The sequence below is a fragment of the Mauremys reevesii genome, linkage group 2 (assembly GCF_016161935.1).
Source record: "Mauremys reevesii isolate NIE-2019 linkage group 2, ASM1616193v1, whole genome shotgun sequence".
Lineage (NCBI taxonomy): Eukaryota > Metazoa > Chordata > Testudines > Geoemydidae > Mauremys > Mauremys reevesii.
The window spans coordinates 51,548,091-51,562,515 of record NC_052624.1 but is presented as its reverse complement, the minus strand read 5'-3'; the positions used below and the strand labels follow the sequence as shown (position 1 = coordinate 51,562,515).

General features: G+C 43.6%; 1 protein-coding gene across 9 annotated transcripts in view; it reads right to left on the bottom strand.

Moving 5' to 3' along the window:
• Positions 1-14,425, bottom strand: part of PHF14 (PHD finger protein 14) — a 288,520-nt gene that overhangs the window by 195,780 nt on the left and 78,315 nt on the right. For all 9 annotated transcript variants that reach the window (XR_005593828.1, XR_005593827.1, XM_039523434.1 and 6 more), the window contains exons 8-11: positions 8,368-8,514; positions 4,560-4,830; positions 2,762-2,868; positions 1,285-1,380 (exon numbers count right to left, since the gene is read on the bottom strand). Coding sequence is in view for 7 of the 9 variants with exons in the window: in XM_039523434.1 (XP_039379368.1) it covers positions 1,285-1,380; positions 2,762-2,868; positions 4,560-4,830; positions 8,368-8,514 (621 nt within the window). In the remaining 2 variants the exon portion in view is untranslated. The remainder of the gene's footprint in view (positions 1-1,284; positions 1,381-2,761; positions 2,869-4,559; positions 4,831-8,367; positions 8,515-14,425) is intronic.

Here is a 14,425-nt window from a genome sequence, read left to right as displayed (position 1 = left end):
TACATTTGTGAACTTTTTTTAAAACTATTTTTAAAAAGTGAAATCTTGTTCCAGACTGACCAAGTTCTCCTTGAGATACTCTCTAACAAAGCGAGATTTTTGTATAAGACAAGTAGGTGAAAAAAAATTCAGCCAGCTTGGCGTGGGTAACCAATATGATTAAACCACAAGCATTATTGCAGACATCATGGGCAAATTTCATTTTAAGTACAGTAATACAAACACAGAAGTACCAAAGGCCATCACAAAAATTTCTGACACAGGACCTAATTAGGTGATGTCTTTTTTATTCTCATCCTCTTAAAATACTGTCTCATTACAATATTTATTCTGCACAATTCCCAAAAGCACCTTTATAATTAGTATGGCATGTCAATGTTCAATACATTACATCTTGAAAAAGACTGCTGTCTTCCTTGTGTGCCTGCCAGGTCTGAGCCTTTTAGGGGGGTATGGGAGATATTACATAAAAGACCAATGAAATGATTCACTATTTCAGAAACACAGCCATCCACATGCTGACAGATACAGTTTTCAGTGTGAAAAAGAACACATGTACTGAACAAGTGTTCTCAATCTTCTTTAAAAATATGACTGGAAATAGCTTCATGTTCTCTACTGATAGATAAATGACACATTGCCATATTACATATATGGGGTTTCATGAACATGATCCATGTATCTGTTCACCTTTTCTCTTAATTCAATGAATGTATGAGCATACTGAAGCATGAAATGTACCTCCTTCCTTGTAATGGACAACATGGTCACTGGTAGCATCAAGAAATAATCACACGTTCCCATATCACTGATATAATATACTCACTATTTCTAAGAAAGGTTACATCTTTTTAGCTGCATAACTTAAAAAACATTGTTGAAAGTGATGTGTGGTTTTAGAGATGTACAGTTTATAAAATGGTCATAAACAGTCAATACAAACCCAAGGAACCATTCTACCGTATTTGAAACCTACAACTGCTAAAGAAAAAGTGGAGGGGAATACGGTGGGATTAACTCATGCTTCAGGTTTAGCTTTATCACAAATGACAGGTCAATCAGTTACAGCAAATGAAAGAATTTTGCAAGCAAGATAGCTATTATAACAACAAAATTAAGCTACAGGTTCCCAGTAGGCTGCTTGCAGAGCTTTAGATATATTTCAATCAGAAATCATTAACCCCAGAGTATGCAAAGGTGACAAATACAAAATAACAAAACCTATTCTCTGAAAATCATGTGCACCTATATGGTGCAAAAGAGGGGGGGGAAAGAAAAGCCAACCTGCCCAATGATTCTACCCAGTAGAGTCCATATTCCTTGCCCTTCGTTTCGTAGCTTTCCATTCATATTTTGTAGCTCTTCCAAGGACTCACACAGCTGAAAATAAAAAATTGAAAAACTCTTTTAAAGTTCATTTACTGAAATTATTTAGCATCTATTATCTGAGAACTCTTTACCTGTAACTTTTATAAATTACATAATTAAAAACACAATGAAACTCAATAGTCATGTCAATACATCAGAGATCAGTGCAGTTATTCAGGCATGTAACAGCGCTAAGAAGAAAGTTGGGCAGCCATCTGTTTTGTAAAAGAGGATCTGAAGTAATTCAGCATGACAATTAGGTTCCAAAATCACAATCGGAAAGCAAAATTAAAGTATACTAATGCATCATACAAATTGTACTACACTATTTCTAGCTATGAAGTTATGGCAAATGTTTTATATAGGGAATCAAGTTTTGTTCCTTCACCACCAAAAAAACCCACACACTCTTAAAAAACCAAGCCTCACTTATTTCGCTAATTTAAAAGAACACCAAAGCAGAAGACAGTATTCCCAAAAGTAATTGCCAGCTATAATACTGTATGTACAACCTAGTAATTTTGTTAATCGTTGTCTTCATTCCTCTCTTATTATTCTTGGACAATACAACAAGCAGATGTTAACATTTGTTTGCATTTAAAAAGTGTTTAAACCACTTTGGATAAATTCTAACCTGCTGAATTCAGCAAGCATCAGTATTATATAATCCTGCACAAAAAATAATTTTAATGGGTTATTATGTATATTTTTTCTGTTTCAAAACAGAAAACTTCAAAAAGTGATAAGACAATTTTTAATCAACACTAACTCCTCCACATACCATGGCTTGCTTCACACACATTCATTATAGCAGCACTTCTTTGAGGCAATGTTATCATCTGTTGCTCCCCATAAAAAAAGTTTTGGGAAGGCTCAAAATTTGGATATTGATAAAAGCATGGGCAACTGTTTTCATGTTTTGTTTTGTTTTGTTTTGTACACTATTTCACGTAACAATTCCTGCACTGCTGGAAATCCAGACACTACCACTAGAGGAGAACCTGAAAGTCAAACTACCCAAAAACAAAACTGTGAGAGTGGCAAGTCAGGGGTCACTGTCCAAACTAAGTGCACACAAACAGCAAAAATGGTAAAAAGTAAGGCCTAAATCTTTCAACTAGTTCCATGCAAAAGGGCCTCTGTGCTCATGTGAAGCCCTGTTAATGAGGCTCTATGTGAAGGATCAGTACCCAACTTAGATTTTAGAAATTCACTGTAGTTGTGATAATTTAAAATATGAAGGTAAGATATATTTTAAGTAACATTTTTATCCTGGTACTCCCCCTTTAATTAGCAGTTTTCCACATCTCTAAGAAATGCCTTTGAAAAGCGAAATTCTATCAGTTAACAACACTCCAATGCTTAGCACAGTTGTATTCACTGCTTTTCTCACCTTGTTATATTCCACATGAAGTTTTTCTTGCTCATTTTCTAGTTTATCCTTAATATTCTTCTGTTCAGCCATATTTTCTTGGATCTGAATCATGCGCATGTTTCTCTCTGTTTAAAGAAAATCCAGTCCTTTCTAGCTTTAGTTGCATTTGTTTAAGTGTTCCACATAGAACAAGTGTTACACATTTAAGCACTAAGTTAAAAAAATCTTAAAATGTAAAACTACTACCGGGGTGGGGCGGGGGGGGGGGGGGAAGAAGAGGTCAAATTACAGGCCACTGTCCTGTTAAATGATATATGAGAGTGATGGAATACAAGAACTCTCCCACCATGTAGAGCTGGGAAAAGTTTTTTGGATGAATAGTTTATTTGAAAAAATGCAGTTTTGGTTATCCAAAAACTATTCTTGAATATGACACAAATTTGTGAGTAGTTTTGGACCATTTTTCTTTTCAGTACTTGGGTGCCATTCTCAAAACAGCCAGAAAAGGTAGTTGTGAGATGGAGGTGATTGCCAGAACCCTCCTTATAACTTTTGATCAAGTGATTAGAGCCCTCACCCAGGATGTGGGAAATGCAGATTCAATTCCCCTCTCTGCTGATATGGAGAAGGGATCAGAACTTGAGTCTGCCCCATTGCATGATATTACCCGGGCCACGGGCTAGGGGAATATACCGGTGTGCGTCTGTGGTGTGACTGTCCTAATCACTGGGACAAAAATTATAAGGCAGCATCACCAAGTCTACCTCCTCAAATCTAGCCCTTTAAAAAAAAATACCAAAACAGATTTTTTTCAATTTGCTATTTTTTTTTCCAGTTTCTAGATGCAGTTAACCCACATCAAATCTGTTTAAAAAAATTTTGAACCTCCCAGCTCTTCTGTCACATGCTTTTGCTGCCTGGGCAAAGTCAGAGTGAGATAACTGTTTGGTGATGTGCACTGATTGGTCACCTCAAGCTAAACCAGCTGACCTCAATCACAAGAGCATGCCCTTCTAAGACAGAAGCAGAGTACTGAGGACCTAAAGACACAGCGCCCAAGATTTTGCTAGGGGATGTTCAGAGGGGAGAGAGATGCTATTCCACCTTACTTCAAAGAGGACAAGACAAAAAAGGTGACAAATATCTACCCTTCCAGGCCTGTCAACAAAAACATACTCCCTGCTGTTTATGTTTGAAGGAATTTAATTCACAAAAGAGATATGTTTAAAAAGGCACCTGAACTTACTTTAGCATATTGAGATACTGAGTGTGAACTCTGCATTCATTTGAATGAGCAATGATAGCTTTTTCTCTAATGATTATAAGAAAAAATAATACACACACACACACACACACACGAGCATACTCTGTTACTTTAACCAAACCCTCTCCTCTCTCTTTCTATAATTAGTCAAATGTTTTCTTCAAAACATCATATAACACAAAATCAATAGGTGTGGAGCATTGTCTATATCAGGGGTCGGCAACCTTTGAGAAGTGGTGTGCCAAGTCTTAATTAATTTAAGGTTTCACGTGCCAGTAATACATTTTACATTTACAGGGGCCGGCGGACAGAACCCCAGATGTTCTGGGGATCTGTCCACCGGCCCCTGCCAGGCGGGGTCCCAGCCACTGGCCCTGCTCAGCCCGCTGCTGGCCCGGGGTTCCATCCATTCAGGCCAGCAGTGGGCTGAGCGGGGCCAGCGGCCGGGACCCCAGCTGGCAGCAGAGTGCCCCTAAAAATCAGCTCACCGCGGGTTGCCGAACCCTGGTCTATATGGTTTAAGAAACTTAAATTTCATATTCTCATCCTTACCAAGATAATAATTCACAAAATCAGCAGTCAGAGCCGGTTGCTTATGTTTTCTCCTTCCATCCACACTGGAACTGGTATCTGAAGTGTCCACTGGAAAGATGTCTGTACTAATTCCCATTAATTCAGCTTTGCGCATCAGCTTACGTATGGCTGAAGCACTGCTAGTGAGTGGTCGTGGCAGCTTCTCCCGGGGAACCCATGCCTGAGGCCTGGTGGTACGAGCTAATTCTGCCTTGGCACGATACTGCTGCAGTCTGGCATTGATTCGGGCCTACAATCAAATTCCCAGAAAATTAAAACAGAATAAAATGGTGTAAAATGGAATCCAAATCACTTTTGCCAGTAAACTTAACCTTCCTTTAGACTACATGTACACTAGGCACTATTTTCAATAAGAAAAAATGCACAATCTAATCCAGCATTTTTCAGTGCTTTAGGATGTGATAACTCAACAGGAAAAACCACATACAGTACGAATATCATTTGATTTTACTTTGACATTTATAGTTAACTGGCACTGTATTTTCTTAACCTTGGGTTTGTGAAGTCAAATGGAGTAATATTCAGAACTTTCTTTCTGGGAATACCACCTTCAACAAGACTATTAACGTAAGTGGTCTTCTGGCAATCTGCTGGCAAGTAGGTGGAACTGCCTATGCTCACAAAGTGGGTAAAACCCTTGGCTTAGGTATCAGAAAACAGATTAAGATTTGAGTGTACTGCCGGCATAAATGCCCATCTAAACCTGCTGGCTGACACGTATGCCAAGTCTACAACCCTCTTTTGTAGGAACTCCTTTCCCAGTTATAGCACTGCCCACACATGCCTCTTTATACACTAGCTGACATTAAGGAAATTCACAAACAAAAGCAATAGAGGCACTCGAGGCACACTGTTTATATTGCTGACAGCATCTGTATATTTTGGACGTCTGGAAGACCAACGCCAGACAATCAAGTTGTTACATGTAATTGGAAAATACTGCCTGCAGAATGTCTTTGCAGTGGAAGACAATAAAACTAGCATAAAAACTACGACAGGCATGAATCCAGCTAAGTACCAGTTACAGCTTGTATACTCACCTGCATGAAGAGGAAGTTAGACTACAGAGTATTAATCCAACTTCCCCAACACATGGTATGAGATACCCTTGCATGTGAGAGAGAGGCAAAAACATGTATATACATGCTACACTTGAGGAATACCAGTTAACTCAGCAGTTCAACTTACTAGCTTATGACCAGCATGATCTGGAGCAGGGTGTCAAACCCCCCAGAGCAGCCATGCAGGGGAAGAGGGAGTCCTGTCCCTCCCCAGCCCAGCCCAGCCTAGCAGCTAGAAGCTTCCAGCTGGGGCTCTCCCAGCAGCACGGAGATCAGACCCACCTCCGGGATCCTCTCCCAGCTGCAGGAAGCTCCACGGCTTCAACCTTCAGTGTCCAATTCTGAAGGCAGAGCAAAATAGAGGGTGCGAATACCGCAACTCCCCCCTACAACAGCTTTGCAACCCCCCACGACCCTCTTTTGGGTCAGAACCCCCTCAGTTACAACACTAAAATTTCAGATATAAACATTTGAAAACATGAAATTAACCAATTTTAAAACCCTCTGGCCATGAAATTGATCAAAGTGGACCGTGAATTTGGTAGGGCCCCTATACAATTAGTAGTTGTATAGCTCCGTGCAGTAAAAACTACAAAGTACCTTGTCGCTACTAGGGAGAGAAAAAGAGAGAGAGGCTGAGGATGCCCAAAGTTGGGCAAGTGGGTAGGGGAAAAGAGGAAACATTCACAAGAAGGACGAACAATGGCTAGACGTGGAGGGATGCATGGAGGGGAAAGTTTCACCAACACATATACTTCTTTAATTAGTCTTTGTCTTTCAATGTGATATTTAGCTTCACTAGTTAAAGTGATGGCCTCTAAATGGGGCCCCTAAATGAATGGATAATTCAGCCCTCATGACAGAACATGTAATTAACACAAATTTAACACCATTAATCTAGAGAGACTGGAAAAACAGAATGATGGCAGGAACAAGAAACATTTATAATCTCTATTAGGGTACAGGGATGAGAACAATCTGTACACTCACTCTTCTGAACATGGCGGTGCTCAGCTCTCTTGAAAATCAGGCCATTAATTTAGGTGCATAAAGAAAGATTTAGGAGCCTAATTTTAGGCACCCATTTTTTTAAATCTTGACCCAGGCCTACAATGATATATATATAGCCTATCTGTGACTGCTAGTAGCAAATAACTCCAATGGCCGGGGAGGACTCTGAGTTACTATAGGGAATTTTTTCCTGGTGTCTGGCTGCTGGGTCTTGTTGAAATGCTCAGAGTCCAACTGACCGCCATATTTGGGGTCAGGAAAGAATTTTCCTGCAGTCAGATTGGCAGAGATCCTGGGGGCGGGTTTTGCCTTCTTCTGCAGCATGGGTCACTTGCAGTTTTAGACTAGTGTAAATAGTGCATTCGCTATAACTTGACATCTTTAAATCATGATTTGAGGATGTCAGCAAGTCCTCCAGAGAGTATAGGTCTATTACAGGAGTGGGTGGGTGAGGTTCCGTGGCCTGCAATGTGCAGGAGGTCAGAGTAGATGATCATGATGGTTCTTTCTGGCCATACAGTCTATGAGATTCACAGCAAAGACCTTTACAATTTAGGCATTGGTTACAGAGCCTTTTTTTCCCCCCTTGTCCATCATTTCTGCCACTTTTATGTAGATCCACAGCTTGCTTCTGCCACCATCATCCTTATCCCCTTACAGTTTCTCTCAGTCACTTTTCTGCCCCACAGTCAGTCTCTGCTCCCCCTGACCTTGAAGCACAGAGTCAGTCTCCCTCCTCTCAGTTCTTGTCTCTGGTGTCACAGCAGCCCCTGACAGTTGGGAGGAAAAACTGCATGTAAAATCCTACTTAGCCCAGGTCTGGGGCATGCCCAGTACAAATGGAACCTTCTGAGTGTTTTAAAACTATCATCCACTGAGTATACAGAAACTGAAATTTTTTAGAGGATTATAAATTTTCAAATTTTGGTGGATTTTCATGAGGCCAGCAAAAAACCTATTGACACCAGGACAACTCACTTGCTAAAGTTCAAGTCCCTTCTTCAAACCACAGAGGCACCAGAGCTTCTCAATTAAATTAATGAAATAATTTAGCATGGGCAAAACAGATTTTCCCTAACCTCATTCTGAGAAACAGCTGAATCACTTTTACTGAAATGGTCTATACACACACACCCCTAAGGCAGACACACAGCATGGAAAATTTCAGCCTAAAGGACTAAAACATACAAGCAACTGAAAATAGGGGTCTTATATTATAAAGTGTTGAGGCAATCTTAACTGTAGGCTTTGCTACTAGCTCCTTGTAATAACTAAGGGAGAAGGCGGAACTTTCTTCTAACATACACATAGCAAAATGTCTAAAATCCTGACTGATTTGACAGATTTTTATTTTTTTAGAATCTTGAAATAAAGATTAGAAGTAAAATAAATTCAACTATGGAATTAAAAAAGAATTATAAATTACCCTGGTATAATAGAAAATTATATAAACTAATCAGAATTATTTCCATTCAGATGCTTGCTTGTACACCTTTTCAAGGATTATATTATGGGGTCATTCACTCTTAGGGAATCCAATCTAAAGATAATTCACTGCCATATTAATTGACCATATGCCATCAATGTAGTCCAAATTTCATTTTCAACCACCGTAATTCCACCTTCCTCTTCCCCCCTCTTCTCATTTAACATTGATGATTAACGCACATGGAGCTTTGGCACGGGTACAATACCTGCGCTTCTGGTGAGAGCTGTTTCTCTCTTTCCTGCAAGGACATTTTACAATAGGACTGTAAAGCCAAGTAGTTCTTCCGTTTCCATTTTCTGTCTAACCGGTCTGCATGCTGTTTACAATAAGCAAAAAAAGGATCTGCTATGTCCTGTTTCAGCAAGAAAAAGGGGTGGAAAAGAAGGGAGGGAAAATCTAGTTAGAAAAATGATATGGAGGAACATAAAACCAACATTTCATGTATAACACAATTAACATTGACAACTAAGGGAAAGGAATACAAGCCAAAATAGGAAAAAGGAAAGAACAGGTAAAGAATATTTAGATAAGTTAGATGTATTCAAATCAGCAGGGCCTGATTAAATTAATCCTAGCAGACTATTTTTTAATAATCCTAGGGTTTTTAAAAAACATTTTATTTTATTTTTTTTTATAATCCTAGGGTACTATTTTTAAAAGGGGAACAAGGAGAACCCAAGGAATTACAGACCAGAGAGACTAACTTCAATATATGTAAAGATATTGGAGTAAATTATTAGACATCGATTTGTGAGCACCTGGAGGATAATAGGGTTATAAGGAATAGTCAGCATGGATTTGTCAAGAACAAATCATGCCAAACCAACTTAATTTCCTTCTTTGATAGGATTACGACCTAGTAGATGGGGAGAAGCAGTAGACATGATATACCTTGATTTTAGTTAGGCTTTTGATATAGTTCAATATGACATTCTCGTAACGAAATCTGGAAAATGTGGTCTAGATAAATTTACTATAAAGTGAGTGCACAACTGGTTTAAAGACCTTACTTTAAGGGTAGTTATCAATGGTTTGCTGTCAAGTTGGGACAGTGCATCTAGTGGGGTCAGTCCTGGGTCTGGTAATCTTCAATATTTTCATTAATGACTTGGATAATGGAGTACAGAGTATGCTTATAAAATCTGCAGATGACACCAACCTGCACAACTACAAAATGGGGAATAACTGTCTAGGTCAGGCCTGCACAACTCGTAAAGTGGCGAGGGCCACATTCCTCCAAAGAAAACAGCTGAGGGCCGAAACCTCCCAGCCCGAGGAAACACCCCGCCCCAGGGCCGCCCAGCCCTGCGGAAACAAACCCTCCTTCCCCAGCGCCGCCCCACCAAAACAGCTGTGGGCCAAAAAGGAAGGTTGGGGGTGGGGAGGTGATACTTAACCAGGGGCTCCCAGCTAAAGAGGAGGCTGGGAGCCCTCAGGGTCAAATTAAAGGGCCCGGGGCTCCGGCGGCTGGGGGAACCCAGCAGGGCCGGCTCTAGGTTTTTTGCTGCCCCAAGCAAAAAAAAATTTGGCTGTCCCCCTTCCCAGCCCTGGGCTCCCCCCGTACCCTCCTGCTGCCCCAGTCCTGGGCTCTCCCCCCACCCACACACACCCCCTGCCACCCCAGCGCTGGGCTTCCCCCTTTCCTCCCCACCAGTACCCTCTCTCCACCCTGCTGCTGCCCCAGCCCTGGGCTCCCCCTCACCAATGCCCCCCCCCACACCTCCTGCCGCCCCAGGCCTGGGTCACTGGTAACTCGCTCCCAGGGCGGGTCATTCAGACGGAATTTTGGATGTGCACAAAACACAGACAGGATTGGTTCCCATATGGTTACAGAGCTGCAGTAAAGTGGAACAATTTTCAGCTTGTGTGATTGGAGGATATCTGGATGCATATTATAAGACTGTCCTCCATAAATGAGGAAAAGTTGAGGTTCCTTTATTATTCTTTTGTTCCACTCTTTCTTTCTATGGGGAATTTGCCAATGCAATATCACTGTCTTCCTTTCAAACAAACAAAAAGGCAATGGCTGTTGAAAATAGCAATTCCAGTCCTAATAAGCATTTCTTGCTCAATTTTATCCTACTTTTTCTACAGCACGTTACAGTGGATCAGTATATTTGATTTGGGAGAAATGAAGTAAAAGCTGCCCAAACTGAGCTTGAGCACTCCTGAATTTTGAGGTGTTCAAATCTGGAAGGCAGGTGCTTGGGGTGGGAGAGGACTGTGGGCTCCATGGGGGAGCATGGCAGCAACTGTCTGGAGCCACACGGAGTCAGACACGCTGGTCTGAGTGGCATAGTAAGCGGTTTGGGGGTTGCAGAAGGGGTAGGCGGTTCCGGGGACAGTCAAGGGACAGGGAGCAGGGGGGGTTGGACGGGGCAGAGGTTCGGAGGGGCAGTCAGGGGACAGGCAGCAATTGGATAGGCATGGGAGTCCAGGAGATTTATCAAGGGACAGGTAGGGGGTGGGATCCTGGGGGGAAGTTGGGTGGGGTCTCAGGAGGGGGCAGTTGGGGACAAGGAGAAGGGAGGCTTAGATAGGGGCTGAGGTGCCAAGGGGCAGTTAGAGGCAGAGGTCTCAGGAGGGAGTAATCGGGGGACAAGGAGCAGTGGTGCTTAGATAGGGGGTGGGGGTCCTGGGGGGCAGTTGGGGCAGGGGTCTGAGGAGGGGGAAATCAGCGGCCAGAGGCTGGGATTTAAAAGGCTCTGGGCTCCCCGCCGCTGCAGGCAGCCCAGAGCCCTCTGATTCCCAGCCACGGCTGGGATTTAAAGGGCTCTGGGCTCCCCGCCGCTGCAGGCAGGCCAGAGCCCTCTGATTCCCGGCCACGGCTGGGATTTAAAGGGCTCTGGGCTCCCCGCGGCTGCAGGCAGCCCAGAGCCCTCTGATTCCCGGCCGCAGCTGGGATTTAAAAGGCTCTGGGCTCCCCACGGCTGCCGGCAGCCCAGAGCCCTCTGACTCCCGGCCGCGGCTGAGATTTAAAGGGCTCTGGGCTCCCCGCGGCTGCTGGCAGCCCAGAGCCCTCTGATTCCCGGCCGTGGCTGGGATTTAAAGGGCTCTGGGCTCCCTGCCTCTGCGGGCAGCGCAGAGCCTTCTGATTCCCGGCCCCAGCTGAGATTTAAAGGGCTCTGGGCTCCCTGCTCCTGCAGGCAGCCCAGAGCCCTTTGATTCCCTGCCGTGGCTGGGAATCAAAGGGCTCTGGACTGCCCGCAGAGCGCCGTGTGGGGGGGATTTAGAAGCCCCCGGCGGGCCGCACAGTGAGGCTCCGCGGGCCACATGTTGTGCAGGCCTGGTCTAGGTGGTAGTACTGCTGAAAAGGATCTGGGGTTATAGTGGACCATAAACTGAGTATGAGTCGTTCATGTGATGCAGCTGCAAAAAAAGCTGATTATGATTCTGGGGTGTATTAACACGAGTGTTGTATTTAAGACACAGCAAGGTAACAGTCCCTCTCTACTCAATGCTGGTGAGTCTCCCACTGGAGGACCATGTCCAATTCTGGGCACCACAATTTAGGAAGAATGTGGACAAATTTGGAAGAGTCCAGGGGAGAGCAGCAAAAATGATAAATGGTTTAGAAAACTTGACGTATGAGGAAAGGTTGAAAAAACTGGGCATGGTTAGTCTTCAGAAAAGAAGACTGAGGGGCGACCTGGTAATAGTCTTCCAATACCTTAAAGACTATTATATAAGAGGACGAGGATCAACTGTTCTCCATGTCCACTGAAGGTAGGACAAAAAGTAATGAGCTTAATCTGCTGCAAGATTTAATTTTTCCTAATATCTTTCTAAGTATAAGAGTAGTCAAGCTATGGAATAGGGTTCCAATGGAGGTCATGGAGTCCCCATCATTGAAAACTTTTAAAAATAAGTTGGACAAACACCTGCCAGGGATGATCTAGGGGTTTACTTGGTCCTGGCACAGCGCAGAAGGCTGGACTTGATGACTTCTCGAGGTCTCTTCCAGCTCTACATTTCTACAATTCTATGCTTCATATAGATGGGTCTTGTAGAGCAACACAGTCAGAGTTTGAATCAGTTTAACTAAAGAGCTGTTTAAAACCAATTTTGTTAAATTGATGCAAGCCCATATGTGTACACTCAAACAGATTTTTAGATTGTGTATACTGATTTAGTGTAATTCAGTAAGGAATTGACTTAAGCTAAATCAACAGAAGCTAGGTTTAAACTTGTTTAAAAAAGTGACCACACAGGAATTTTGCTTTTGTTTTTTTAAGCTGAAAAGTTTCTTTTTTAGACTAGCTATCATATAGTTTATGAAAACAACAATTTGTTACAAAAAATCAGTTTCTTATAACAAAAGAGGATGCTAAAATTGTACTAGCAGTTATGTCCACCCAGAATTGCAAACAGAATTAAAAGGTATATTTAATTGTTCCATAACTCATGTAGCTCAAAGAGAAAGTTACTCACCTTGCAGTAACTGAGGTTCTTCGAGATGTGTGTCCCTGTGGGTGCTCCACTCTAGGTGACGGTGCGTCCCAGCGCTGTCGATCGGAGATTTTCGGTAGCAGTGCCTGGTTGGGGCGCATGCACCCAGATGGTATCTCCCGTCTAGTTGGAATCTTCCTGAGTGCGTGCGCCCCACACCCTCCTCAGTTCCTCCTCTACCGTGGAGAGTCATCTCAGTACTCCAAAGTAGAGGGGAGGAGGGTGGGGAGTGGAGCACCCACAGGGACACACATCTCGAAGAACCTCAGTTACTGCAAGGTGAGTAACTTTCTCTTCTTCTTCGAGTGCTGTCCCTGTGGGTGCTCCACTCTAGGTGAATGTGTAGCAGTACCCACTACGGTTGGTGGGACTTTGGAGATACGGCAGGGAGTACTGAAGATAGTACTGTATGACCTACTAGTGTGTCTGCCGTGGTGTCTTGCGTTAAAGCATAGTGTTTTGCAAACGTGCGTTCAGATGACCATGTAGCAGCTTTGCAGATATCGGGAATGGGAACGTTGTGTAGGAAGGCAATGGATGCCGACATGGCTCTAGTGGAATGAGTTCTAACGCCTTCAGGCGGTTGAAGATTCTTCGCACGGTAACAGGATCTGATGCAGTCAGAGATCCACTTGGATAGGCGTTGTTTAGAAATAGCCGTGCCTTTTGATCTTTCGGCAATTGAAAGAAAGAGTCGTGGAGACTTGCGAAATGGTTTAGTCCTGTCTAAATAAAAGGCAATTGCTCGCCTGACGTCGAGAGTATGCAGGGTTGCGTCCTGTGGCGTTTTGTGAGGTTTGGGGTAGAAAGTTGGTAAATATATAGGTTGGTTGAGGTGGAAGGTCGATACCACCTTAGGAAGAAATTGAGGATGCGGTCTCAAAGTGACTTTATCTTTGGAGAAGATTGTGTATGGAGGGTGGGCCATCAAGGCACTTATTTCTCCAACTCTCCTTGCTGATGTTATGGCAACTAGGAAAGCCACCTTCATGGACATATGGAGATCAGAGGAGGTAGCCAAGGGCTCAAATGGAGGTTTCATGAGAGCATGAAGAACGAGGTTAAGATTCCATGTAGCCACTGTTGTGTGAATTTCAGGGTAGAGATTTTGCAGGCCAGAGAGAAAGCGTTTAATGGTGGGGTGTGTAAAGAGTGAGTACCCATCCAATAGTTCGTGGAAGGTGGTAAGCGCCGCCAGGTGCACTTTGATGGAGCTAAGCGAAAGTCCGTCCTGTTTTAGTTCGAGGAGGTAATCTAGAATGTTAGGAAGGGTCACATTGTTGGGTGCTAAATGTTTATGAGAGCACCAAAGAGCGAAGCGCTTCCACTTCTGAAGGTAGGTTTTGCGGGTGGAGTCTCTCCTACTGTGCAGGAGGACATGTAGGACTTGCTCGGAACAAGCTAGTTCATGGGTTTGGAACCATGAAGGAACCAGGCCGTGAGGTGGAGCTTCTGGAGTTGGGGATGAAGGACCCGCCCGTTGTCCTGGTAAAGGAGGTCTGGCCTGTTGGGGAGAGCCCATGGGTGACGGGAGGACATGCGGAGAAGGTAAGGGTACCACGTCTGTCTTGGCCAAGCCGGGGCAATAAGGATGACCTGGGCCTTGTCATCCGCGATCTTCCGAATAACCCTGTGTAGTAGAGGGATAGGCGGGAAGGCGTACAGGAGGTAACTGTTCCATGAAATGAGGAATGCATCCCCTTGGGATGCAGTCCCGAGTCCCGCCCTGGAGCAAAACAGGGGGCATTTTCGATTTCGGGTCGTGGCGAAGAGATCTATTGATGGAGTGCCCCAGTGGGAGAAAAGGTGTTGGA